The sequence below is a fragment of the Protobothrops mucrosquamatus genome, unplaced genomic scaffold (genome assembly GCF_001527695.2).
Source record: "Protobothrops mucrosquamatus isolate PMUCROS unplaced genomic scaffold, P.Mucros_1.0 scaffold_213, whole genome shotgun sequence".
Classification (NCBI taxonomy): domain Eukaryota; kingdom Metazoa; phylum Chordata; class Lepidosauria; order Squamata; family Viperidae; genus Protobothrops; species Protobothrops mucrosquamatus.
The window spans coordinates 1,878,823-1,906,737 of NW_015386289.1; the positions used below are offsets into that span (position 1 = coordinate 1,878,823).

Genomic DNA, 27,915 nt, shown 5'->3' on the forward strand with positions numbered 1-27,915 from the left:
TGCAAGACTTGTATTTTTTTTTAAAAAAAACCCACCTCAGAACATTTTATTTTTATTTTTTACTTTAAATATAAATAGGGAAGTGGATGTTAAGAGTGTTATGTTGCTAATCCCAAGATTAGACTTGCAACATATACATGTGATAAGTAAACTTATTGAACGGTGGGATGATATATACATGGCTACTATTCTGATTATGGTTCCATGTCCAGTTCAAGATCAAGTCTGGATCAACAGATTTCCACATGTTATAATGCCCAGCCTTCTGAGAACGTTCTAGGAAGAGAGCTATGTTAATGTGGGATAACCAAAATTCAGAAGGGGACTCTTTTTAAGAATAATCCATTTTTATTTTAAGGCAGGGGTCTTCAAACTTGGCCCTTTTATGACTTGTGGACTTCAACTCCCAGAATTCCTCAGCCAGCATGCCTGGCTGAGGAATTCTGGGAGTTGAAGCCCACAAGTCATAAAAGGGCCAAGGTTGAAGACCCCTGTTTTTATGCCTTAAGGCATGAACTTAAGCTTTGTGATGAAGTAAGATGAAAGATTATGCCTTAATCTTAATGCCTTTATCATAAAATAAAAATGGGTTAGTCTTACTGTTGGCACTGTAAGAATCTTTCTAATTTTTGGTCAGCCTAGTGAGAAATGACAGCTTTTTATATAAGTAAGCATTTCTGAAAATAACTACAAGTAATTGGTAAAATGTAATTCTGTGATTTGCATGCCTACTTTATAATATATCAGTTATGTTTCCTATCTCAAACTTATCATATATATCTGTAAATGCTTTCAAGTAGTTCTCTCACAAGGAATACTACCAGTGGTCAGTAAGGAGACTAAAAGACTTGTAAGCTTCTTCCATTCTGTTCCTCAGCAGACTGCAGTTTTGCAGTAACTGTTTATTAAAATATTGAAATAACACCTTTCACTGCATTTATCTAAATAAAATAAAATGATATTTATTTATTTAATGATATTTAAAGTGATTATATTATAAAAGTATAGTATAAGAGTTAGCAAGGAGAGGATAAAATGGCAAGCCCTGGCCAGTAAACCTTGGTGGCATAGCTCACAGAATTATAAATATGTTTTCTGCAGTATGGCAGGTTGAGCTCACTGAGCTGCCTATTCTAATTTTCATAAAAAATTATCTCGTGTTATCAAACATTATTTTATTACTATTTATTACATTTAGGTACTGTTTTGTTCCTGGACAGCCCAGTTCTGTGTATCAAAAAAAACAACCTTAGAATAAAATAGTCTTGCAATGGTATAAAAGGGAATAAAACAGTGCACTAGAAAACAGAATGATAGGCAATAAAAATGCAGTCTTGCTATGTAACAATTATACAGTAGCTATTTGTCAAAAGAAACTTATTTTAAAAATAACACAAACTGAAGACAATTTGGTTCTTTGATTAATTGATTACATGCCAGTGTCAACTCATAGCAACCACATAATTTTTTTTCCAGGATGAACTATCTTCAACCTGGCCCTTTTTCTCAGCCCACCCTACCTCACTGGGTTGTAAATATCTAAATAAATAACTCAAGGCACAAACATACCAAATACTCCTTCCTGCTTTTCCCCAGCAAGAATCCAGTAAGATGGGTTGTTGTTGGGGAAAATAGGAGGGAGTATTCAGTATACTTGTCACATTTATGTATGTATGTATGTATGTACAACCCAGTGAGGTGGGTTGGGGTGAGAAAGAGTGATGGTCCACGGTCACCCAGCTAGGTGACCTTGATGCCAAGGCAGGACTAAAATTATTGTCTCCCAGTTTCTAGCAAGGTGCCTTAATGACTAGATCAAGCTGGTTTTCTCATTAGATAAAGCAACTTCCTGCAGGCTTCCCACAACCAAAGTCAATGGGGAAGCTGGCAGGAAGTTGAAAGTTCCAGGCTGGCAGGCAAGTAAGTGGCTGCTGCCATGTGTGGGAGGAGCAATGGAGTTTTTGAGAGGTGATGAACTGGCCCGACAGGATTGGGGAGGATGTGTGAGGGTGTAAGGGTTGCATAAGAGGTGCCATATGTGTTGGGAGGGTGTGCATGAGAGGCATTGCATGGGTCAGGAAGGGTCTGCAGGGTGTGTGAGAAAGTTGTGGCAAAGGTTAGGGAGGGTGGAAAGGAGATGTGATGAGGCTTGGGGAGGGTGTGTGAAAGATATAGTGAGGGTCAGCAAGGGTACAAAGGGGATGCATGAGAGTATGAGGGAGGCACGGCGAGAGCTAAGGAAGATACACAGGGGTGCACAAGGGAATGACAGCAATAGTTGGGGATAGTATGTGGGGGTACATCACAGTGCGGGTGTGGGAGTGCAGCACAGTGCAGATAGTATGTGGGGATACAGCACAATGTGAGCACAGAATGGGTAGGAGAGGGTACGTAGGGGACAGACTTACCCCAGTGACATGAGACTATTCCTCCTGTCTTCCCCATTGGTTTTCTGGGGAAGCTGGCAGGGAAGTTAGCAAATGGTGATCATGTGATCCTGGGGTACTACTGCCACTCATAAATACAAGCCAGTTACGAAGAACCCAGATTACAGTTACATGACAAAAGGAATGGTGGGATGGCCAGAACTCCGAGGACCAATGATAATCTCCATTTGTTCAGTGTCATCATAACTTTGAAGAGTTGCTGAATGAAGGGCTGTAAGTTGAGGACTACCTGTACATGCAATTTGCTGATGAATATACACTATACAGACTCATTTTATTTATTTGTTTGTTAAATTGCCCATCTCACCATGGGGCTACTCTGGGCAACTTACAACAATAACATGGAAAAAAGTGATAAAAATGTTAACATAACAATAACAAAGGAATAAAATAATAAATAATGTAAGTACAATAATAATATGAAATTAAAGAAGATGGGTGGAGGGGAGCAGGAACTGCAGTGTGGAGGTGGATATTTTAAGCTTATATATTCTGCTTCTGTTTATTTCTATTAGCCATCTTGACTATTTAAGAGTGTAATGGAATGCATGGATAAGCTTGAGGAAAGGGGAGAAATGCTACCTAGGAAATTGTCAGGTAAGAGGGGAAGGAGCCTGTTAATTGTTTAATGGTCAAAGAAAGAAACTTAAGAAGGACCCTCCCCAATGGATCTAGCAGTTAAAAATGGTGGGCGGGAAGTTTGTACTTTCAGATTTGTAAGGTTCCGTTAATGAAATCTTACAATAGAGTAGATGTAGTTCATCTAGTTGCGTTTCCTATCTGGTTTACCAGGAAAACTAATGAAAAGATACTCAAATATCTGGTATACCTCAAATAAATACATAAATAAATTCAACAAGGGCTGACAATTGCTTTGCAAATACCCAATAAACAGAAATATACACTTACATATTACCAAATTGAAAGAGATCTACACTGCAATTCCCTTCTTTGAATAAGCCTTTGGAATCTTTCAGAATAAAACTTTTAAACAGAAATGTATTAGAATCCAATGTCAAAGACGAGTTCATTCTTAAAATTCCAACAGAGTTTCTATATAGGATCTTCACAAAATTCACTTACTTCATAATTTCGTGACAACAATCTACTGCATATTCATCAGTTGCTACAAACAGATGCATAAATAGTGTATTCAAAGGCTGTGAATAAAAAAAGTTACAAACTTAACAAAAAACATTTCATTTTAATATAACTTAGTTTTGTTCTTGTAAAAATGAATGCAACGCTGCAATAGCTACTCTAGTATTTTAGTTATGAAAAATCTTTTAAAGGAATTTTTTAAAGTTCACTGTATTTTGTTGTCCTTTTTGTAAGTTATTCTATTACCTAGAACTATATGTTGACTTGGGATAAACACAAAAGTTGACCCCACATACACATCATGCTGTTCCCTTTCTGCATAAACATTTTTATACATAGCACTGAAAAGGAGTAACAATAAGCCAAAAAAAAATATCAAAAGCCTTAAATAAGAAAAAAGAAACAGATAAATCTAGTTTATATCAACACTGTTCATACCTTTCATATTGTTCATACATTTCTCTCCTTGTAGGCTTGTATTCTTGCTTCCACCATATCATATAGATAGATGGCCTTTTGTTTTTTAAACTCTCTTTGAGCTTCTGATCAACTCTGTCCATCCATGACTTCCTCAGCCTTCCCCTCCCTCTTGATCTACTGTTTTGCAATTCAACACTGATAATTGGCTTATTTCTAATCTGTTCCTTTTCCAGTGACCACTACCATGGAATTTGATTTCTTATCTGCACACTGTGTAGATGATCTGACCTATCACTCTGATAGACATAACTTTAAAAATGCTGACATTGAATTGCATTTGCTGTTTAGTGGCCTAATCACCAAGCTTTCAGTGTTTGTTTTGGAATTTTTTAAGAATCCAGTTGGGTTTTTACTACTGTATCCGAGATAATTTTGTATCATCTGTCAATTTTACTTCCTAATTAGATTTGCAGAATTCTAAATCATTTATGAACAACTGAATAATGCTGGGACCCAAATACTTGCAGGATACCGTTTCTTACCTTCTTATTCCATTACACATATTGCCAATTTATTTTCCTGCTAACCTTCCTCTCTTTCTTCATGATTCAACACTATTCACTATCAGGTTCTCTTTAAATCAAAAGACATTTCTTTCCTATATGCATACATTTCTCAATTACACACTAAAGAACAATAATCTGGTTTATACATCAACTGCCCCCAAATAAAGCTATGCGGTATTTCCGAGATGTGGTTCACTGTCACTTCTTCTACCCCTTCTACCAAACATTGCCTCAAACACTTACCAGACTAATTCCCCTGTAGTTTTTGCTCTTGCTACCTTTCCCATTGCAAAAGGAAACATAATGGTTTCCTTCTTATGCTGAAAACTCCATAAGCAAACCATTTATAATTCAAAATATCCACTTATATTTCTCTGTGTGCAGCTATTTCACTTTCCAATGTCCTCGATGTATTTATTACTTTTGACATTATTTTGATGGACATTAGAGTTTTTGCCTTGCCTCTGGAGAACAGCTTTGTTAACTCTGGGAAAGGTTATTCACTCTCTCGCTTATCTCTTCTTAAAGATTGCCCTGATCCTTTCTTTAGAATTTGTTTTTGGAAAAAATTAAGTGTTAAAGATGAGATATATGATACCTGGAAAAAAACCTTTTCTTTAAACACCTACTGTATATAATTGCCTTTGGAATTTTTAATAGCCAGAGCCATTTATTGTTAATAAGATGCAATAATGTAACAAAAAATACCTGTTCTTATTCTGTCTGTGAAACAAAGCTAGCAATACTTGGAGATTGACTTCAGAAGACAAGGATATAAAATCAATGAATACTAGCAAATAAAATCATTTTCATGCTTTCTTGTAATTAAAAATAAAGTATCTTATGCCTTTATTCCTCTGAGAATATACAAAAATGAATTAGAATTAGAATTTTCAAGCGGAAAAATGTCCCATACTTACTGTACACTTTGTCTCAGGATAGTTTTGTTTCATATATACTTCCCAATTAGCTGCATCAGCAACACCCCAGTTAGGATAATCCAAAAATGCAGCATGAGCAACACTTATATTTTTGTCATTAATCACAGTCACTGCAAGATTAGTTTTTTCTCTGTAAAATAAATGTTATGTTTTTGAAGTGAAATTAGTAAAAGAGAATTCATTTATTTATTTTAGATATATGAGAAAGTATTATAATGGTGTTACTTACAAAAGATATATGACATTAATCCTGCCAAACAGTCTTTCTGTATCATATTTCATAAGACTGACAATATTAAGAATATCATGGGATTCTGTCCTTCTGGCACTTAATACAACTGAAGATAGTGGTGTAGATGAGATTCTTGCAGATGATAAGGAAGACATCATGCATACTGTAACAAAACAATAACCAAATATTCCATTTCAATACTATCACTTATCATCAAAGATATTACTGAAATGGTTTCAAAATTAATCTCCAGAAATATTTTAAAATCACAGCATTCCTTAAATATTTCAGTCAAGAAATTCTTACGGATGTACGTTTAATTTATAATTCAATAGCGCCTATTTCAAGGTAAACTGTGAGCTGAATTTTAGCATGTAACCAGACCATCCGTGAACTCTTGGATCATTGTTTTAGAGATATTTCCTTACCAGATTCCTCAATGGCTTCAACAATGGCAGAGTTTCTTTCTTTTCTTTTCTTTTAATATATTTTATTGATTTTTTAAAACATAATCATCATTAATATTTGGTAAGCAGCATGTTGTCTGGGTTTATATTTACAAACAATCAATAACAATTAATTTCTATAATTCCATACTCCACATAATAGCTTTCCTTGATTTTCTCTTCTTCCAATAATATTCTCTTTTATCAACCTTAAATTAGTACATTTCTTAGTAATTTTAATAGATAACAATTGAATATAGAATTTGTCTAGTATTTCTACAAGTAACAACCACATCAATATAAATCTTTTCTAATTAATCATTTTAATCACCTTGTCATAGATCCTGTTTTTAAAGTTCTCACTTAAATTTATTTTCCCCGCACTGTTCAAAAGACATTTTTCCCTGTTAAGGTTTTCTTAGAGTTAATTACACTTAAGCAGTGCTTTTTTTGTTAAAAAAAAAAAGGTGCCGGAACTCACACACGTCATACAACCCGCCTTGCCTACCCTACAAGGTTTACCTTTGTAGTTGAAAAAAAAAACCCTTCAATTTTTAGTGTATCTAAAAGACTAGGATTTTGTTCAAGGTAAGTTAATACTATTAATGTTACCATGCACTGTGTGGCTTTAAATTACAAGAAGGCATTTTATTAATCTTTTGGGACATTTACCATTGGCATACTCATTTGGCTTAATGAGTGGAAATGTCAGCTTTCTAAGTGGAATGAAATTGGCCCAATAAAACAAAATTTGGTTGCTTGTAAAAGATTGAATTATTTTTAACAAGTTGTCAAACAAGGTGGAAAAATTTACATTTGGAGTTTAATATGGATATTGACTTCAAACAAATTAAAGTTGAAACTTTGTCAGTGAACAGATTACTTTTAATTTACCTTTAAGTTAAACCCAATTTAATAAATAGATCTGATTAAACCTTATACTGTAGGTCTACCTTTACATTTGACCAATAATTAATATATATTATTAATAATAATATCTCCAAATCACAAGACATTGGCTTTATTCTTATTCTTCCCCTCTGCAGTTTGAATATAAAGTATAAAAGACTAAAAAGAGATTTTCGTAGACATCCCAGCCTTTGAACTACCCAAGGAACTGAAACAGCAAATTTTCGCTGGCAAGCTTCCACGCCAGCCGCCTTTTTTTCCTCTCGCTTCGCTTCTTTTTAACCTCACACACATCCCACCTTCTGTAAGGGAAGGCAAAAGGCTCGCTCACCCTCTCGTGAAAGATGGCCTCCATGTCTGTAGGAGGATGGAGCAAAAATCCCCCTCCTCTCACTTTCAGAGGATTTTTGTTTTATTGAGTTTTTTTTTCCAGGAGATCAATCAGGTAGAAGAGAGAGATTCAATATTCTTACCCAGTTTTGCTAACTGTGCAAAACCGGAAGCGTACAATGGCAGAGTTTCTAATGTACTTTAAAACTTCTTATGAGTTCAGGGAAATATTCAGAGATACATCTGCTCTGAAAATATCCCAGGTTGAACTATATAGCACAGTTAAACATCAGGACTTCACCACAGGAAATGTTTTATGACATTTTGTATTATGACATAAAATGCTTTATGATTTTTATGAATTTTTATGTTATAAAATGTTTTATACAATGTTTTCAAATTTTTCAGTTCTACGGGAATCATGGGTCCTGGATTTTAGACATATTTTTTTAGGTTAGCCCATTTGAAGTATGTTGGTTCAAAATTTTTATCCTATGGTGCACCGTTTTGCCCAGTTAAATATTATAGGAATAAGCTTTAGTAGTATGTAGACAAACAGGTGTCCAAGGGTCATGGTTAGGGATCACTGATAAGCAGGATGTATCACATAAAACAATAAAGTAGTGGAATCCTTTATATAAATGATAATAGAATGGATCATACCACTTGAAATTTAAGTGAAACCACTATAACAGAACAAACCAGCACAGTCTGGATTGGTACTGTACATTTAAAACAAGACTTTCAACCTTCGATGGATGTGAAACTAAGGGTGAGTTATACAGGTTTGCTAAAGTTTGGTTAGAGTGGCAGAAAAAAGGTTGTTAACAGCCATCATTGGGACTCAGTCTTTAGAAATATATACTGCTCACAAAAATAAAGGGAATGCAAACCCCTTCAGTTCCATGGTAAAATGTTCCCTTTATTTTTGTGAGCAGTATATTTTAATGCCTGAGGGGGGGGGGACTAATCTCTCTATCAAGCTTGATTCTTTGGATAGTATTTCTGTAGTTTTCTTGGCAATAACACACAAGTAAGTTTTTAATTTATTTACATCCTGCCTTTGTGACTTTTACAAATAACTCAAGGTGGTGAACATATCCAACACACTTTCCTCTTTTCCCCACAACAACCCAGTGAGGTGAATTGGGCTGAGAGTTGAGTGCCTGACCCAAGGTCACCCAGCTGGCTTTCATGGCTAAGGCAGGACTAGGGTTCACAGTCTCCTGCTTTCTGGGCTGGTGTCTTAATCACTAGACCAAAATGACACTTGTTATCTCCTAGGGCAGGGGTAGGCAATCTTGGCTCTTTTATGACTCTGGCTGGCTCAGGAATTCTGGGAGTTGAAGTCCACGAGTCATAAAAGAGCCAAGGTTACCTACCCCTGCCCTAGGTTTTTTTTTTTTGTTAATTTCCTAAACTTAAACTAATGGCACTGCCTGGGGTCTCCCATTCAAATACTGCCAGGTCTAACCTACCTACCTATTCCAACACCAAGTGGATTTTGTCATCTAATCCAGGGCTTTTCAACCAGTGGTACGGGTACCACCTGTGGTACATTGGCACCTGGCAGGTGGTATGCAACCATCCTAGAAAAGTGGTAGCGGGGGAGGGGAATGAGCTGAACCGGTGGCAGCACCGCACAAGCCTGAGCGAGAGATGGCTGGAGCTGCAGGGCTGTCAGGGCTCAGCGGAAGCGCCAGGATCAGTGCTGCTTTCCAGCTGATCGGCGCTTCTTTGGGGCTGTCAGGGCTCATTGGAAGTGCCAGGATCAGCGCCAGGCTCCAGCTGGAGCTCGGCACTGATCCTGACGCTTCTGCTGAGCCCAGAAGAAGCGCTGATCAGCTGGAATGTTGCAGCATCTCCAGGGTCTTGTGATTTACATTCAGATGCTTGGCAACCGATTCATATTTATGACAGTCACAGTGTCCCACGGTCACGTGAAGTGACCAAAACCTGCTGCAACCACCCAGCAGACAGGGGGAATAAAAACTAAACACCCCCACCCCACCCCCACTGCCAATCCTCAACAGAAATGCTCACAATGATGAAAACCTTGGACAGGAGGAAGAGCCCCGCCAGGTGCTGTCTTTCTCGGCTGTGGCTTGGGGGGGCACTTTTTTCAGTGCCATTGTAACTTCGAACAGTCACTAAGAGAACTGTTGTAAGTCGAGGACTACCTGTATTTTATCACTTTTTTCCTTTTGGGGGGGGTCATCAAGTTTTTGACGCCTTGCTAGGCGACTGGTGGTACTCGGATGTTGCCATATCCTAAAAGTGGTACTATGTGTGAAAAGGTTGAAAAGCCCTGATCTAATCAACTAGCCTGCAGCCCTTTACTTACAAGGTGGACAATCATCACTAACGAAAGGTGACTATAGTTCCTATCCCATGATTGGCTAGGTCCCGCCACTTGCTTGATACATCCTCTTTTAAAACCAAATTGAGATTCAATCCAAATATAACAGAATTCTCAAAGCCCACGGAAAAGGATTTTTGCAGAGCCAAAATAAACATCCACGTTGGTAATTGCTCTGCTTCCATTCCCCATCGGCGTCATGGGAATTTCGGGCGAAGAGAACAGAAACGGCTCCAAGAACTAATACTTGAAAGAGCAGAACCGGACGTGATGGCTCAATGCCCGTTTCCAACTGCAGGAGACTCTCCAAGGCTCACCTCCCCACGAGCGGCCACCCTTCAGGACCAGGCGCGGGAGCTCTGCGGGGAAAAAACACACCGCTCCGCCGCGGACGCTGAATCCAGTCAATGGAGATCGGGCTGTTTGTCTGTTCCTATGGCAACCAAAAGCCCAACCTTCTACGGCGCAAGGTATGCTGGGAGGTCAAAGTTCAAGCTGAAGAGAAGGAGGAGGAGGAAAAGGCGGCGTAGACTAATAGAACGGGAGAAAAGATGGCGTCCACGGCGGCTGGGAAGCAGCGAATTCCCAAAGTGGCAAAGGTGGGCAGGGGAGGCAAAGTGCGAATTTGTCAGGAAGCGCACAGACAGCGGTGGCCTATGTCCTTGGAGCTGGGTCTCGCTGAACTCAGTATAAGTGTTTGTTTCCTAATGGGAAGGATAGACGTGGGACCTGAGATTTTCAGGATTTTGTGAAAAATAGGCATGACCCACTCGATAAAAAGGAAGGCAGGGTAAATCAGATCGTTGTAACCTGTCGCCGAAGAACTCCGGGATTTGTGTTCTAAATAAAACGGCTTTAGGATCAAGTTTCCTTTTGGATAAAAACAAACTCTGAATCTGATTTTATTTTAAAGGAAACACCAATAAAATCCTAGTAAAATATTTGCCTAAAGAAGTACACTATTATAGTAATGTCATCGGGGACAACTTGCACAATATGAAAAAATACCGTACTTCATTAAACTTTGTATCATCTTTGGTGTTACAAGAAATAGTCTTTATATCTGTTTACTTGCTTAGAAGAAAATGTCGGAGGGGACAATTATTCACATCTCTGCAAAACACATAGGTAGCAGCGCTGGATTCAATAGGCTTTACTCCTAAGAAAGTGCAATTGCAGCCTGAGGCTATTTATCCTCAAAATGCATACAGTGGGTAGCTAACTGGACTACTGTTTTAATTCAGGGTATACCAATTTATCCAAATAATTATTATTCATTCAAAACGGTTTTTGGCAGTTCTGAGAAATAGCACGGCTTTAGAATAGAAAGCTATAAAACGGTTCCTATTGTCCAAAACAAACTAAAATTTATATCTGAGGGAGATGGGCAGTTAAGTATGATAAATAAAATAATGAATTGGTGAGTTTCAAATTAGGAAATAATAACAAAGATCAAAGTTGTCAAATGTCTTCATTTCTCCTTAGGAAGGCGGGATGGATAGATGATTATGGATCTTGAATAGGCAAAAGCTACATCTCTAAGACAATCCCAATAACATTGGCAGGGTTTGTGATTAAGAAAGATTTTTTAAAAATAAAGGGGTTTTTTTTGCCTAAATGAGCTTGTTAAAGATAAAACAGAAGTGGAATTTTAATACAATTTTTAACACAGTTCTGACACTGGGTTAAATATTTAGTTTAAGCTATGAGCTTTGATATATACTATTTTGTTTCATAGATGCTGCTTGTTATATTTCAAAGTGTAAGTTAGTGGCCAGTGAGGGACTTTAAAAGCAAACTGGAGTTCTAAATAACCAACCCAAGGTAGATAATAAATGTGCAATATTGTTGCAGGAGGTGAAAAAAAACCAAATTAATACCTGAAACAAGCTATGAAAAATCAACCCTTGTTCTACTTGATTACTTTTTAGTATAGCACAATGCCTTTGCATCCTCAATATGGACAGAAACACAAGACATTGGCTGCAAAAATCTAGGTAATCATGTGAGGGACACAAACATCTGCATCTTTTTGCTATTATCTAGTACTTGTCTGGATTTTTGCAGCTGGTAGCTTAATCCTGGGCATTGCCACCTGAGTAACAGGATAAGGAAACCGTTTGCTTTGGAAATAGATCTCTGTGTTGCTGATCATGAAGAGATTTTGATTTTGCCACAAGAAAATAAGACTAGAACCCCTTTTCAGATTGTACTAGGTACAATGGTACTAGGTCAAGGGTTGAGAAGGAGTGTTAGGAGTGGAATGTAAGCTTTAAGCTTTAATTTTAATATTTGAGCGAAGTGTCTTATCAAATTTTCTTGCAAAGGCAAAACAGTTTCATTTTGTGAAACTCTTATTCTCTTATTGTCTGGTTTTAGCATCATATAGTTTACATTAGTGAAATTTACGCTATAGTTTTAGGTCTGCCTAATCACAAATCAAACCTTTACAGGTATAGCAGTTATGTGTAATAGATGAATCAATGTGAAATCTTCCTCCCTCCCTCCCTCCCTCCCTCCCTCCCTCTTATGAATCACAATTGAGCCCAAAATTCTGTTGCTATGCCAGTTAAGTGAGTTTTGCCCCATTTTATAACCTTTCTTGCCACAGTTGTTAAGTGAATCATTGTAGTTATTAACACAGTTAACTGAATCCATCTTCCCCATTGACTTTGCATATCAGAAGGTCACAAAAGGTGATCACATAACCCCAGGACATTAACCATCATAAATTCATGCCAATTGCCAAGTGTACAAATTTTGATAACATGTCATGGGGATGCTGCAACAGTTGTAAATTTGAAAAAGTCGTAAGCCACTTTTTTTCAGTGCTGTTGCAACTTTCAGTAAATGAATGGTTGTAAGTCAAGGACTACCTATATCAATTGCACTGTGTGAAGTATTAGAGACTTACTGCACCTGTTATCGTATGCATCTTCAAGCACTTTCCAAAGCAAAAAACTCTGGCTCTGTGTTTTCCAGTGCTACCAGATTTCGGCAGGGGCAAGAGGTCTCTGAGGCTGTAAAGTTATAGGTTCGGTGCCACATGTCAATTCCAAAGATGGGTTTCTAAAATTGATTGTAGTTTTTAAAAATGTTCTCCATCAGGTGAAAAATAAAGCTCCAGCAGAAGTACAGATAACAGCAGAACAATTGTTAAGAGAAGCAAAGGAGAGAGAACTCGAGCTTCTTCCCCCACCTCCTCAACAGAAAATCACAGATGAAGAGGAGCTAAATGATTACAAGCTTCGGAAAAGAAAGGTACATAAGACATGATACTTTATAATAAAATACTGTATTGCTTTGTGATAAAGATTTGACCACTCAAAAACTGAAAGAAAAGCAAATGTAAGACAACAAATAAAGATCATAGTAAATCCTAATAAGGCTGGTATGGTATTTTACAAATAGTTAAACAAACCCAGCCATATGATGGGAAATAAGATCACTTAGTTTGGATTATAACTGTAAATAAAATGGATTTGGGATTCCTGGTAATCTGAGTAGGTGAGGTATTATTAACCACAATCCAGGAATATAAAAAAAATATGGTTTAGTGAAATTCCTTCACCCAAAGTCTTTTTCAGATAGAATTCCCTGTAGTTCCCCCTTAGGACGAACTTTTGGAAAGGCATTAAATCTGGCCAGAGTTAGGGTTTTTCTGAATTTGGGAACAGCTGTTTGGCTTAGATGTGTAGCTGGCTTGAAAAAAAGTGAATGGCTGCCCAAGAATACTCCTTCCTGCTATTGTAGTCACATCTAATTGGGCTTTCAGATCCTTGAGCCACTGTTTATTGGCTGCCTCTTCATGTTTATAACCCACTGTTAGGATTGCATGAAGTGAGAAACCATATAGCATCTCAGTTTCTCATGTAGTTTTCAACCCTAATATGCAACAAAAGCCTGCATAAGAGATTTTATATATATGGAAAAGTAAAATTGGATCACTACTAGTTACTAAGAGAAAATTTTGAATGAAGTTGTGTCTCCTGGTTTCTTGGGTATAACAGGATAAAAGGAAAGTGGAATTTTCTGAGAGCATTCATGAGAGATATTGTCAGCCGTAAAATCTGAGCAGCACGGTAGCCTAGATGCTCACTTCCCACTCTGAGGGTTGAGAGTTCAATCCTAGGTAACAACAAATGCACAAAGAGAAAATACCTGCTGCAAACTCTACGTCAGGAAGGGCATCCAGTTCAGCTCCATTCAGTTACCCTGACTCTACCCTAAATAAACGGATTACAGAGTCAAAAAAAATGTAAGCAGTAAAATTTGATTATACTGGCTTCTGTATTATAGGCTACTTGTTTGAAATCTTCCTGATTAACACATTTTACTGAACATAGTTCATCAGATTTTTCTGATATAGATTTTGTGGATCTACAGCAGAGTTATTTGCTTTCTAGAAGTAAACTCTTTGCTTTCTCCCAAGACTTTTGAAGATAACATAAGGAAAAACCGGACTGTTATTAGTAATTGGATCAAATACGCACAATGGGAAGAAAGCCTCAAAGAAATACAAAGGTAATTCTCGACAAGCATTTTTTAAATTCTGAATATGAATATCTAATAATGCCCACTTCTTTAGGAAATGAATTGGATATGCGTTAATTTCAGTAATGTGTTGTTTTTAGGGCTCGTTCCATCTACGAGCGTGCTCTAGATGTGGATTACCGAAATGTAACTCTTTGGCTGAAGTATGCCGAAATGGAAATGAAGAATCGTCAGGTTAATCATGCGCGAAATATCTGGGATCGGGCTATCACTATTTTACCAAGAGTTAATCAGTTCTGGTAAGCTAAGCACTTCCATTAGGTTTCAAACAGACAATATGTAAGCGAGAGAGACATAGAGAGAGAAAAGTGTTTTGTGGATTGAAAAAAGTTATTTGCTGGTTTTCCTCAAGGGGCTCAAATGGACATTCATAAGATTCCCTCAAATTTTATCTCTGTAACAAGACTGTGAAATAAAGTGGATTGAGGAACAGTGATTGGCCCATAATCAACAGTCATATTCTGTGGTTGAAAGCAAAGTGCTCCTAGTTCGACCTTATAACTGCAAGACCTCATTGACTCTTACCATCTTGTCATGCACTTGATAACCAGTTTTCTTGCTTGCGGTGGTGATTCCAGATTTGGAATCCATTACTCTAGGCTTTGTATGCTAAGGGCCAAATATGCAAACACTCCAGATCCAGGCTCAGTATGTGGTTGCTTTTTTAAAAAGTTTCCTTATTTACTTCTTTATGAAGAATTATTTTTACTAGATATAAATAGGCAGGTTATTTATTATTCTGAATGATATAATCTTCCTTGTTTTTATTTTAAAAGGTACAAATATACTTACATGGAAGAGATGCTGGGGAATGTTGCTGGGGCCCGCCAGGTGTTTGAGCGTTGGATGGAATGGCAGCCAGAGGAACAGTCGTGGCATTCCTATATTAACTTTGAGCTAAGATACAAGGAAGTGGATAGAGCACGTTCCATTTATGAGAGATATATCCTTTTAAGTTAATGTTTGGATTAAAGTCAGCATTTTTTTGTTTGCATTTTGCCTTCCAGTCTTGTGTAAAAGGAACATCTTTTGATTTATTATGCATAGAGGTTGGCTTTACAATATAGATTTTCTGATCAAAATCCATACTCACAAACATTTATTGGTGAAGAAATGTATGCACCAGCATTGCTGCTATATTAAGCCAAGTTGCATCTATGTATAAATTATTTGGGTCTTTTAATTGCTCATCTTGCCAAAGTTTTTGTTTTCCCAAGGAAAAAAATGGTTTTTTTATAACTTTAGTAATTATTAGCAGCAGGTTGATCTTATACTAAACCTTTCAATGAAATACATCTTGTTTCGAGTTCCTTAATGCCTTCTACTTGTCATGGTCCATCCTGATGTTAAGAATTGGATCAAATATGCTCGTTTTGAAGAGAAACATAGTTATTTTGTACATGCAAGGAAAGTATTTGAAAGAGCTGTGGAATTCTTTGGAGAAGAACATATGAATGAATATTTGTATGTTGCATTTGCCAAATTTGAAGAGAACCAGAAAGAGGTAACATGTTATTTGTTATTAGCTTGCATTTTATGAGCAACATTATAGCTGTTTCTTTAAGACAATTTTTGTTTAATTTTCCATTTATGGTTTTATAGAATTTTAAATTTGCCCAATATTTGAATCTCTGCATGGTTTACAATAAAACATGCTGTATACATAATATACAAGCTTATATTCTTACAGCAAAACTTTCTGTTCTGCTATACCAGGGGTCGGCAACCTTGGCTCTTTTATGACTCGTGGACTTCAACTCCCAGAATTCCTGAGCCAGCTGGCTCAGGAATTCTGTGAGTTGAAGTCCACGAGTCATAAAAGAGCCAAGGTTGCCGACCCCTGTGCTATATCTTGGGTCTAAGCTATCTTTATGAGATGTCCCCTTTACCAGTCTTCTCACATGATCTGAACAGAGATCTGTTGTCTCTGCTATGCATGTGGATTCTCACAGAGAGAAATTCCTTTTGAGTGATCGAGTATGTACTTCTGGAATATCAGAAACCAAGTAAGCAGGAGAGAGTGAGGTCAGTCTTCTCTGGGGGGACAAGAGGGTGATGGAAGAGACCTGTTGGAAGTGATAAGGGGCTTGGCAGCGACCTAATGCTCATGGACATCCCGTTGCTGATCTTCATTCTGATGTCTTAAGGAAGCAGTTTTATTTTATTTAGTCTCTGAAGTGTTTAAGACTGCAGCTGATTTTTTTTTTAAGTTAACTGAATTAAGCCTATTTAATTCTCTTGACTTTAATATATACAGCTTCACTATAATAATGAACTTCTCAATATTTTTATATTTCTTTTATAGATGTGATATATAACAATACAAATTATGTAAGCTGTAAACAATGATATAAACAACACTGTCCCCTCCCCCCAAGTTATGTGTTTATCTGGTTTCATTTTTTTAATATAAAATTTTATTCTGATGTATAATAATATAAAACTGGCCTGGCACATTATTCATTTGTGTAATACTCTTCAAGGTTTCAAAAAGAATTTTTTTCACAGCATCTGCTTTAACTGAAAATTGAGAGTTACTGAATATACTAATGAGGATCAAGTTTAATCTGTTTTAAAGTGCTCTTTTTTTCCTCCTTTCCCCCCCTTCCTTTTTAGTTTGAACGGGTGCGAGTAATATTCAAATATGCCCTGGACAGAATTCCAAAACATGAGGCACAGGAGCTCTTCAAAAATTATACAATTTTTGAGAAGAAATTTGGGGACCGAAGGGGAATTGAGGATATTATTGTTAGCAAGAGGAGATTCCAATATGAAGAAGAAGTAAAAGTAAGTGCAAAGGCTTGAACTTTAGGGGAATTGTATACTTCAATGGTAGTTCCCTTGACGGCTGCTTTTGTTTTACTATAAGTATGGAGTGTGTAATTTGGCCAGCCTAACATAATTGTAATGGTGTTGAACTATAGCCAGAATACCTGTGTTCAAATTGAAACCAGTCACAGAAACTCACTGGCTGACTGTAGAAAAATCATTATCTCTCAGCCTGAAGGTCTATGGATAAAATGGAAGAAAGTACTACTCTGTATACCACTCAACATAAACTGCAGAATGAAAAAAGGATGCATCAGTAAATAGTACATTATCAATATGCTTATAGGTTTTCCCCCCTTTTTTACCAGTTATTTTGTACTAAAACCTGTTTTCCTTTTAACGAATAGTAGACATTTTCTTAGAATTTACAAATTATGTTCATATAAATCACAATTGTTGCACTGCTACTGTCATTGTTTCTTATGTTGAATCCTTAGCAGTTCTGAAATTGGATACAGCAATACTAATTGTTGCCCATCTCCCCTACAAGGTGACTCTGGGTGACTTGTTTAGTTGAACTGATGAATTAACAGAAACCCAATCAGTAAACCATGCTTTGACAATTACATTGCTAATTTTGTACCATGCTTGTGCTTCTGAAAGTATTCCCCATTTATCTCGAAAGGCTAATCCACATAATTATGATGCTTGGTTTGACTATCTGCGTCTGGTGGAGAGTGATGCAGAATCTGATACAATACGTGAAGTTTATGAAAGAGCCATTGCCAACGTTCCTCCAATTCAAGAAAAACGACACTGGAAGAGGTACATCTATCTGTGGATCAATTATGCACTTTATGAAGAGCTAGAGGCAAAGGTAAAGGAAAATGACCCATGAACCTTGCATCTTCTTTGATTAAATGGGACTTGATTTAGGAAATTTGATACTGTACAACCTATTAGCATGTGGATACTCTTACACTCTCTGATGAATCATTCATATAGCTGACTAGATTCCTAAGAAAAGCATAGAAGAAAGCAGACTAAGTTATATAGCTTATTGCCATACACCTTTTTTTTAAAATCAGCTTCTGCAACTGTCAGCATTAGTAACTATCGAAACAGAATAAATTGTGCATTAATTTAGGAAAACCTTTAACAGTTCCAGAAAAATTAAAAATATATATTTCAATCATTGCCTAAAACAGGGATGATGAGACAAGAGGATTATGGTCCTCTTTATAACTCCTCCCTCCAACACTTAAGCATTGTAAAATCTAATTGATTTCTTTATGGTATATAAATATTTTAATACGTTGGAAAATGGCCTACATGCATACCTTTCTCCACTCATATTCATTGTTGGCATTCATTAAAAGGTAGTAATAAACCTGTGTCAGGAGATGTTTCCAAATGCAGTGTGCCATTGCTGAAAAAAATCACACAGCAAATGGGGATCTATGAAAGTATTCTTGGTGTATCATTGATTGGACTATGTGCCATCAAGTCAGCACTGATACTCCGCAGCCATATAGATTTTTTCCATAACTTGGTATATAATTGATCATACCACACTGATATACGATATGTATTTATTATATTTTATAGTTGCCCATCTCACATGAGAGTGGTTCTTATATATCCAAGCTCTAAACACTACAAGGCTTTAAAGAGGCTTGCCATCTGCTCAGAAATTAGCAGTGACATTTTTAATTACTCAAATGATATGTTCTGAAAATACAGTCCTAGATAGGTGAACAATTTTATTTTGCCCCAAAAGACAAAAATGTTAAAAAGAGGTCACGATAGGAATGAAGATTTTCAAAGGTTTTTCAAGCAGTAAGAATTGCTTTAAGTGATAAAATGTAACTAGATGTCTTTTTTCTTACAATATTTTGAATTGCACTTGCCTGGAAGCCTTGTTCCAACTGTGTAACATAGATTGATTTGCTTTTTAGGATCCAGAGAGAACAAGACAGGTGTATCAAGCATGTGTTGAACTCATTCCTCACAAAAAGGTATTATCTTGTTATGTGTGTTGTGTCTTAATTAAGGATACATCCTGACTACATTAACCTCATCCGCATTGTTTCAGTTGATATATGATCATATCATATATGTTATTACAGTTTAATTTTTATACTACGAGCAACCTCCTACTTAAGAGTTCGCTACACATAAGATAGATAACACTCTGTTTTATGTGCATTTGGAGAGTAAATATGTGTATAATTACATAGGGGTAGATTTCAGTGGGAGGGAGCCAATATTAAAATAGAATCATGAAATCATCTAGTTCATCTCCTGGTCAGTGCCAACTTTAATTCTTGTTAATTAAGGAAGAGTTTCACTTGAAATGTGAACACTATGGTGCAAAACCTACAATTTAATTAAAGTCTAAAACAAGAATAGACAACTTATGTTCAAATATTTTAAATTTAAACTTTTATCAGCCCTAACTACCATTGTCAGAATATCTGAAGGGCATTGTATTCTTGATACAGATCTCTGTATAATTCTGGATGAATCATTTCCTTGAGGTTTGGGTGTAGGCCCTGTATGAATAAAAATCCTAGTCTAAATTGAAGATATTTTCTAAGTATTGATACAGTATAAATGTTTGAGTATGATAAATCTAAGAGTATGGAATGCAAGCAATTGTACATAAACTGGGGTTTATGTGCAAGTTACATATAAACATTGCAGTTTCTCAAGCTATTTACTGATCTAAGGACTAAGTAGGTTTATTTGATTTTTTTAAAATCTCTACTTTCCAGCTGTTTTGGAACTTAGTTTTCTATAAAAGCCCACATAGTCATGTTTTTTCTTACATTGGGCAAGTTTATTATAAGTAAACCTGTAGTAAGGAGAACTTTAGATGTAAGTTAGCTGGTTTATGCTTTGTAATACAACAGATAAGATGCAAAAATAATTTTAAGAAGGGATTTGAGAAATTCATGGGGTGGATATTCTAAGTGGAATAGAACGCTTCTGATATATTCTTGCATCCCTTACAAAATTTCAAAATAACAGCAACAAATTATGCATATACACTATAATTTTTGAAACTTCTAAACCCAAGTTTTCACACCCCCTAGAATATTGACTCGCACCCCCGGTTGGGAACCCCTGTTCTAGTTCAGTAGAAGCAGTTTATATTCTTTTGAAAAATAGGATTTAAATGTATCTTCAACTCTTGCCTATAATCAAGTAGATATTTATAAGAGAATAGGGAAAGGAAAAATCTGGTTTGGTTCAGCAAGGCAGATTGTACTGTACAAGTAGTCCTCAAATTATGACTTGTCACTTAGCGACTGTTTGAAGTTACAACAGACCCAAAAAGGGGACCCAGATTCAAAGTTCCAAATAAAACTCCCTATTATTATTAGTATTATTGTTGTTATTATTATTATTTTAAAAAGCAGACACCCTGTCTTAAAATAGATCATTTTATTGACAAATTATAGTGGTGAGATTTAGAGTGGGTGGGATGCCACCAGAAAAAAGCCCAAGGAAAAAAAGTTGCCCATCACTGCTACAGCGACTCATAGAGTTGCATAGATGTGTTTGTGTGAGTGAATGTGTGTATACATGCACTTAATTTATTCATAGAGTTTTGAGAACCCATTGCTTCTTTCAAAATAATAAAATTTCTGAACTGAGGTTACTGGTGATGTTATATAAACCTAAATTATATGAGAGAAAATTTTATAATCTCTGCAAGATAGCTCTATGTGTTAGCCCCGCGGGGTAGGAAGGGCAGACAACAAACACAACCAAGAGCACCGGATCTATCTTTATTATTAGGTTGCGTTAAAAGAAGTCTTCCAAGACTGAAAATATTTCTTTCATCCTTTCCTTTGGAGAGGAAGGAAACTCCTAGAAAATTGGGGAGGGTCCCTTCTGAAACTTTTCCCATCCTATTCCCCTTTCTGTGGATTGAAACATCTTTTATATGCCACTTGTCAGTTTGCAGCTCTCCCTCCTGTCTTCCAAGTCATTTCCATATACCATTACAATATGAACAAACCATTTCCTTTATTTAGTATGCCCTTCCTTCAGAATCCATATCAGATAATAAATTCTATGAAACTAGAAAATGAGTCAGCTACAGTGATTTAGTAGTTTAGATTATACATGAATTTATAACTCTAAATAGATTTAGATTATAACTGTCACAATTAAAGTGCAGGAGAACCAAAATAAAATAGAAATGAATTGTAATTTAGTCTTCCTGTTCTCATTGACACATTGTCCAATTTTGTGCTTTCAGAAATCATGTCAGTCAGCCTTATGGGCTGATCAAATAACATAAACCTGCTAAAGATACTGTACGCATACTTTGTTCTAATGGGTTTCAAGAAAATTACTTTATTGAGGAAACCAGGAGACTGAGTTCTAGTCCCTCTTTAACTATGAAAGCCAGCTGGGTGACTTTGAGCCAATCACTCTCTTCAGGCCAACTCACCTCACAGGATTATTGTTGTGGGAAAAATAGGAGGAGGAAGGAGCATTATCTGTGTTCACTGCCTGGAGTTATTTATAAAAATAATGAAGGCGGGATAAAGGTGAATAAATTTAAAAATTCCAAACAGTTGTGATCCTAGTCATTTTTGTATGTACGAAAGCATTGTTTTTAACTCAGCAAACTGAAATCTAGCTAAATTTTATACTATTTTTCCACTCAGTTTACATTTGCCAAAATATGGTTGCTCTACGCACAGTTTGAAATTAGACAGAAGCAACTCCATCTTGCCAGGCGAGCATTGGTAAGTAAAAATAAATAACTTTCTTGTTCTAGAAAGATACTGATGAAAATGGTTATCATCTGATCTCTCTTGAAAGCAATACTTTAAAATTCTTATTGGCTTATAGTAGTATGTCAGAAATAAAAAAAAATTCTGCTGAAAGGTACTGATACTTTTTTATGTTGTATCAGACCAAGGCTATAGTAATTTCCAAAATGTATGGAAAAGTCAGGTCCTTCCTGACAACTTGATTTGCCTTATAAGAATGCCCCGTGCTTAGCTTGATTTGCAAAGTTGTGGTAGGAAGAAAAAACAACCCAACTGACTTCTTTATATACAGATGGTCTCTAAAGTACCATTAAACAAGTCTTCCTATTTCTAGTGAATACCATACTGCTTTTTCTATTATTGTTTAAATTTATTGACTTCCCAACTCCAATGGTTTCTTTTATGGCTAACTCTTAACATTTTTTTAAATGTTGAAATATGTCTACCAAATGTTGAAATAAAGCTACCACGCTCACGATAGTTTTTGGTCTTTGTAGACCATTTTAATATGCAATAAGAACACAATAAGATAGAAATGTAATAATTCAAAAATTAGACCTTTAGAGCCCAGATACCGCATTTTTGGAGCAAAAGTGTATTTCAGTTTTTATGCTTGTATAATTGCACTTTCGTGAGAAGCTTTGAAGAACTTCTTCCTTATTTGTAGGGGACATCTATAGGTAAATGTCCAAAGAACAAACTATTTAAAGGCTATATTGAATTGGAGCTACAACTGCGAGAGTTTGATCGTTGTCGGAAACTGTATGAGAAGTTTTTAGAATTTGCACCTGAAAACTGCACATCATGGATCAAATTTGCCGAGTTAGAAACTATTCTAGGTGACATTGATCGAGCCAGAGCTATATATGAACTAGCTATTGGCCAGCCTCGATTGGATATGCCCGAGGTAAGAAAGGCTCTGGGGAATGCTCTTCCTAATAATGTATTTTTGTTGTATATAGAGGGAATACATAGGAGACATATAGAAATGTTTAATTAAATCTGTACTTCTGTCGTTCTCAAGGAAGCTTGCGCAGGGACATGCTACCCATTTGTTAACAAAAGACTCACTATGGTAAGGGTGGGGTGGGAGTAGTAGTATTGGTGCTGCTGAAACCAGTGGTGTAGTTGCCTTGATGAACTAGGTTGGCTAGAAATGGACTGCTTGCTCAGCTTGAGCTGGCTGCCCGGGTAGGAGGAAGCTGCAAAGAAATGGTGCTGAAATGCACCCAATGGATGAGGGGAAGCAGAGCAGCAGTGGCAGATTATTTTCCACTGCAGCAGCAACCCAGGACTAAGTGTAGCTGTTACATTTGGAAGCACAGACTGGCATTATAGTCAACTAAATTCCTATTGCTGCATGACGGGCTCATCTTGCCCCTTCATGGAATTCAGGCAACAGGTCTAATTGGTGAGGAATACCAGGCGCCATGCCACTTTGGAGGGGGCTGAGGAAGAATGAAAAGAACTGCTCGAACACTACTTTTTTAAACAAGCTCAATAAACGCTTTTTCAGCCATTAATATGGGGCGCACATAAACCCTCTCTGGCATTTTCCTTGGCTTATAGCAATTAAAAATAATACAGTTAAAATCAAGAAAAAATAAATTTATCTAACAAATAAAAGCTTGGGGAAAGAGGGTATTTTGTTATTTTTCTAAATACTAGGAAAGTAGGGACCAAACATACTCCTGTAGGGAGCACATTCCGAGCCTGGGAGTCAGATAGGGGAATGCTGCCTCCCTCATGCTAGGTAGCCTAGTTTCTGGCAGTGAGTGAGTCTTCGAAAGAGTCTCCCCTACTTCACAAGTAATTGAATGGGTTCATAGTAGAAGCAATCTTTCAGATAGCCACAAACAGCAGGGCTTGCAGTCTCAGCAAACGGTAGGTGAAATGGGTGGTATACAAATCAAACAAATTCTGTTTAGGGCAGGGGTAGGCAACCTTGGCTCTTTTATGACTTGTGGACTGCAACTCCCAGAATTCCTGAGCCAGCCATGCTGGCTTAGGAATTCTGAGAGTTGAAGTCCACGAGTCATAAAAGAGCCAAGGTTGCCTACACCTGGTTTAGGGTTTTAAAAATCAGCACTAGCACTATAAATTGTGCCTGATAACCATATATGACTACTGCAAATCTTTCAATACCTATTACTAGTTAATAGCTTTCCTCCTCCATTTTGTATGGGTTGTAATTTCCTGGCATTTTTCAAGGCTAGCTCCTTGGAAAGAGGTATTAATTGCACTAGCCAGAATGCTGCACTAGAAAGAGTGTATATAATCAAAGTATGAATTAATCACTAGGTCTGAAAGGCTTAGGAACTGCAATGGGAACAATAGCCATTGTACAGATGTTCTTGCCACTACATTCATCTGCATATACAATAACGGCTGGATTTCAAGGGGCACTCCAAACACCAATTCTCTCCAAACAAGCTTTACCTTAACCTCCAAGTCCTTCTTTGTCTTTAACGACAATACCTCCATCATGTCTGGGTTTAATTTTAGCTTACTTTCTCTGCTTCAGTCCATTGTTGAGTTTATGCAACTTTCAAGGGTCTAGCCACCTTGGAATTAGATGGTAAGGGTCAATACAGCTTGATGTCATCTGCATAATGATGGCACCTCACTTCAAATGATCTGCCCCATCAGTCTCATTGTTAAATAGTATAAAGACAAGATAGAATCCTATGAAACACCGTAGGTCCAGTGACCCAGTTATTGAACTGTAATTTCACAGTACTGCCTTCTGGGTATGTCCTCCCAGAAAGAACTAGAACCACTGCAAATTAGTGGTAACCTCAAAACTCAGTCCAGTCATATGGCCCAGAAGACCACTGAAAACCATCAGGCAATTCAAGAGATTGTCCCTCATATAGTTTCCAGCCTAGGTCTCCCACCTAGGTTATTAGAGTAGTCTCAAAACCATATCCGGGATGAAATAACCAATTAGAATTGATCCTGATAATTTCCACCTAGAGTTCAACTCTGGAGGATTGTTAGTAAGATTCATCAAGGTGTTGGTCTCAAACCAAGGAAACAAAGATAGTCATGCAAATTCACCAGGTGACTTTGGACCAGCCACATCTGTTAGTGCAACATATATCATAGAGTTGATGATACAGGGATAAAATGAAGAGAGAACCTTGTGTAAGCTGCTCTGAACTGTTGGTGGAAATCAAGTTAAACCCTCTAAAACAAGTACCTAAAATATAGTTCTTCAGAAGTTTTTTCTCCTTGTGTACCAGTTATTTTAGGCACTTTTTATATGGATTTATTTTTATAAATTCGCTTTTACATTCCAAATTGGAAGAATAGAGTTTTCTTCTCCTAGGTGCTTTGGAAATCTTACATAGACTTTGAAATTGAACAAGAGGAATATGAGAATACAAGAAATTTATACAGGAGGTTGCTTCAGCGAACACAGCATGTTAAGGTAAGGACTCCGCCAAAGCTGAATTCCATTCTGGCTGTAGTAACACTAATTGTGCACACTTTTGCAACTGAAATAAATACAGAGAAGGTGGCACCGGATTTTAATTTAGCCAATTTTAAGTGAGTTTTTCTTAATAATTGGTGTTTTTTTTAAAAAAAAATATTTTATGAGAAGTTTTACAAAAACAGAAAAACTGATTAGAAGAAAAAAAAAGAACAATTGCAGTCTAAACTTACGTATATTGTAAATTATGTTTTACATATTGCTCTATTTAAATATTGCTGCTCTTAAAGCTTCTTCAAAAAGTTTTCAAGTTTGGAATGGCTGAGAAGGCTAGTATGACATATAAGGTCAAAGGCCCATATCTGCCTCTTTTAAAAATACTCACTGGAATGGCCTTTTGCACTTCTATTATACTTCAGGGAAATGATTTCACCTTTAGGATAGCATGAGAGAGTTGATCAGCTTCTAATCAAGTTATCTACCCCCATTTTAAGAATAAAATTTTTAACATTTTTAAATGTTAAAATCGAATTGAAATAGTATTCCTGTTTTTATGTTAAATGTTGATGGAAGCATTATTTAATTAGAAAAAAGATGAGTGAAAAATTCAGTTTTGTTCATTTTTAACCTAAGAACTTGGTAGAGACCTGCTTTGTGTTCATCAGTTACTGTATGTCTTTATCCATAAGGGAATCTGAGGCTGCTCGACAACATTGACTTGATTCTGGTAGCTGTATGGCAGAGTCTGGCTGTTCTGTATACCTACTTTATATATACTTTGTTCTTATCTTATTTGAAAAAAGGAGAAGATCAACATTTGACTCCGATTTTCTTTTCCTTATTCTCTTTTAAATATACTTCGGTTTTGATAGTATGTTTCCTTTGGGGGGAAAAATATTATTAAGTAATTTTATACAGGGCTTACATTACAAGTCCTAGTCGAAAACAGTAGGAAATCCTTTCTAAAAATGACCAAAAACGTACAGTTCCAGAATAGGTGATATACATTTAGAATTTCATTAATTGAGAGAAGTCCTAGACAGAGAAAGACTATAATAAGTATGTGACAACTTACTGTACATACATAGATTAGCTATTTATCATAATATGCTCTTCTTATTTCAGGTATGGATCAGTTTTGCTCAATTTGAGCTCTCAGCAGATAAAAGGAACAATTTACCACGATGCCGGCAAATATATGAAGAGGCAAATAAAACAATGAGAAATTGTGAGGAGAAAGAAGAGAGGCTTATGCTTTTGGAATCTTGGAAAAACTTTGAAGAGGAGTTTGGAACAGAATCCAGCAGAGAACGAGTAGACAAACTGATGCCTGAAAAAGTCAAGAAGCGGAGAAAACTTCAGGCTGAAGATGGGGTAAGACGTCCACCTAGAAATTTGGCTTTCCACAAGTACTTTATGTAGTATAGCAGTGTAACAAATGCAGGCAGACCTTAACAAAATAGACAGTTTTTCCCTCTTCCCTCTGCTTATTCTTTTAATAAATTAGAGTGAGTGCAGAGAATCTACAGAATATAATGCTGTACTCTGTGATGCATGTGAAGGATGAAACAGTTTATTTATATTTCATAACAAAGCTTAGTGTTCAGGAAATATTATTCAGGAAAAATCACCCCAATAACATTAGGATCTATTCAGATAACCTAAAAGCTTCTGTACATCCAGTAGAGAGACAAGATATTTCCTTAGTTCTCTTGAGTTTTTCAAACAAGCAACATCTGTGGCCTAAACTGGTCTTTAATGCACTTTGTAAAAACACCAAATGCTGTGTGGTAATGTCACATAGTTTAAAACAATTCTAATAATGGAGGTTTGATTATGTCCACATTTTCTTTCTAGTCTGATGCCGGCTGGGAAGAATATTATGATTATATCTTCCCAGAAGATGCTGCCAATCAACCCAACCTCAAACTGCTTGCAATGGCTAAACTCTGGAAGAAGGAGCAACAGGATGAAAATCCAGAGACAGACCCAGACAAGGATATTGATGAAAGCAGTCCTTAACAATATCTTTGATTTCTTCTCTTTTATATTGTACAGATTTTTGCTAATAAACTATTTCCCCCCCAAAATTGCTAATGCTTGAAGTGAAAGAGGCATGTTTTTAACATAAGCATTTAAAGAGTAATGTAATATAAGAGTAATGGATAGCTGTGATTACTCATAGTAGAGCTGAAAAATCAGCAGCAAGGAGTAACTGCCCTTTGAGGAAAGAGGAGACAGATCTCATAATCTTTAGCTTAGAAGAAAGACAAATAAAATGACATTATACATGTGCACAAAACTGAAGTGAGGAAGGATTTTTTTTTTCATTCTCATATTACTAAAATCTGGGATCATTCACTGAAATTGAGTAGCTGGAGGTTTGGGGCCAATGCAAACTTTTTGAGAGTATGTTGCACCTACAATCAACCAATTACAAATATCTCATTTATCAGCAGACAATTTTACAAGGTTATATTCTTTCTCAGAATTCAAACATTAGAGTAAGGGACATAATCAGGTAATTTTAATTGCAGCACAGCACAAATCAAATAAGTGCTATTATCACTATTAACTTCAAAGGATAAGGAAATAAGTAACAAGATGTT

At 36.5% G+C, this 27,915-nt stretch overlaps 2 protein-coding genes across 2 annotated transcripts in view; one reads left to right on the forward strand and one right to left on the reverse strand.

The window, feature by feature from the left end:
* CFAP61 (cilia and flagella associated protein 61) overlaps nt 1-10,080 on the reverse strand; it is a 140,449-nt gene extending 130,369 nt beyond the window's left edge. The window contains exons 1-4 of the mRNA XM_029286400.1: nt 10,069-10,080; nt 5,705-5,870; nt 5,455-5,605; nt 3,531-3,607 (exon numbers count right to left, since the gene is read on the reverse strand). Of these exons, the coding sequence (XP_029142233.1) occupies nt 3,531-3,607; nt 5,455-5,605; nt 5,705-5,865 (389 nt within the window). The 5' untranslated portion in view covers nt 5,866-5,870; nt 10,069-10,080. The remainder of the gene's footprint in view (nt 1-3,530; nt 3,608-5,454; nt 5,606-5,704; nt 5,871-10,068) is intronic.
* Nucleotides 10,081-10,268: 188 nt separating this feature from the next.
* CRNKL1 (crooked neck pre-mRNA splicing factor 1) lies at nt 10,269-27,622 on the forward strand. The gene is made up of 14 exons (XM_015827172.1): nt 10,269-10,350; nt 12,860-13,012; nt 14,184-14,275; nt 14,386-14,544; nt 15,082-15,248; nt 15,631-15,809; nt 16,922-17,092; nt 17,760-17,951; nt 19,033-19,092; nt 21,763-21,843; nt 22,538-22,777; nt 25,202-25,303; nt 26,432-26,680; nt 27,164-27,622. The coding sequence occupies exons 1-14, from the start codon at nt 10,303-10,305 to the stop codon at nt 27,326-27,328; spliced, it is 2,058 nt and encodes a 685-aa protein (XP_015682658.1). The 5' UTR covers nt 10,269-10,302; the 3' UTR covers nt 27,329-27,622.
* The last annotated feature ends 293 nt before the right edge of the window (nt 27,623-27,915 follow it).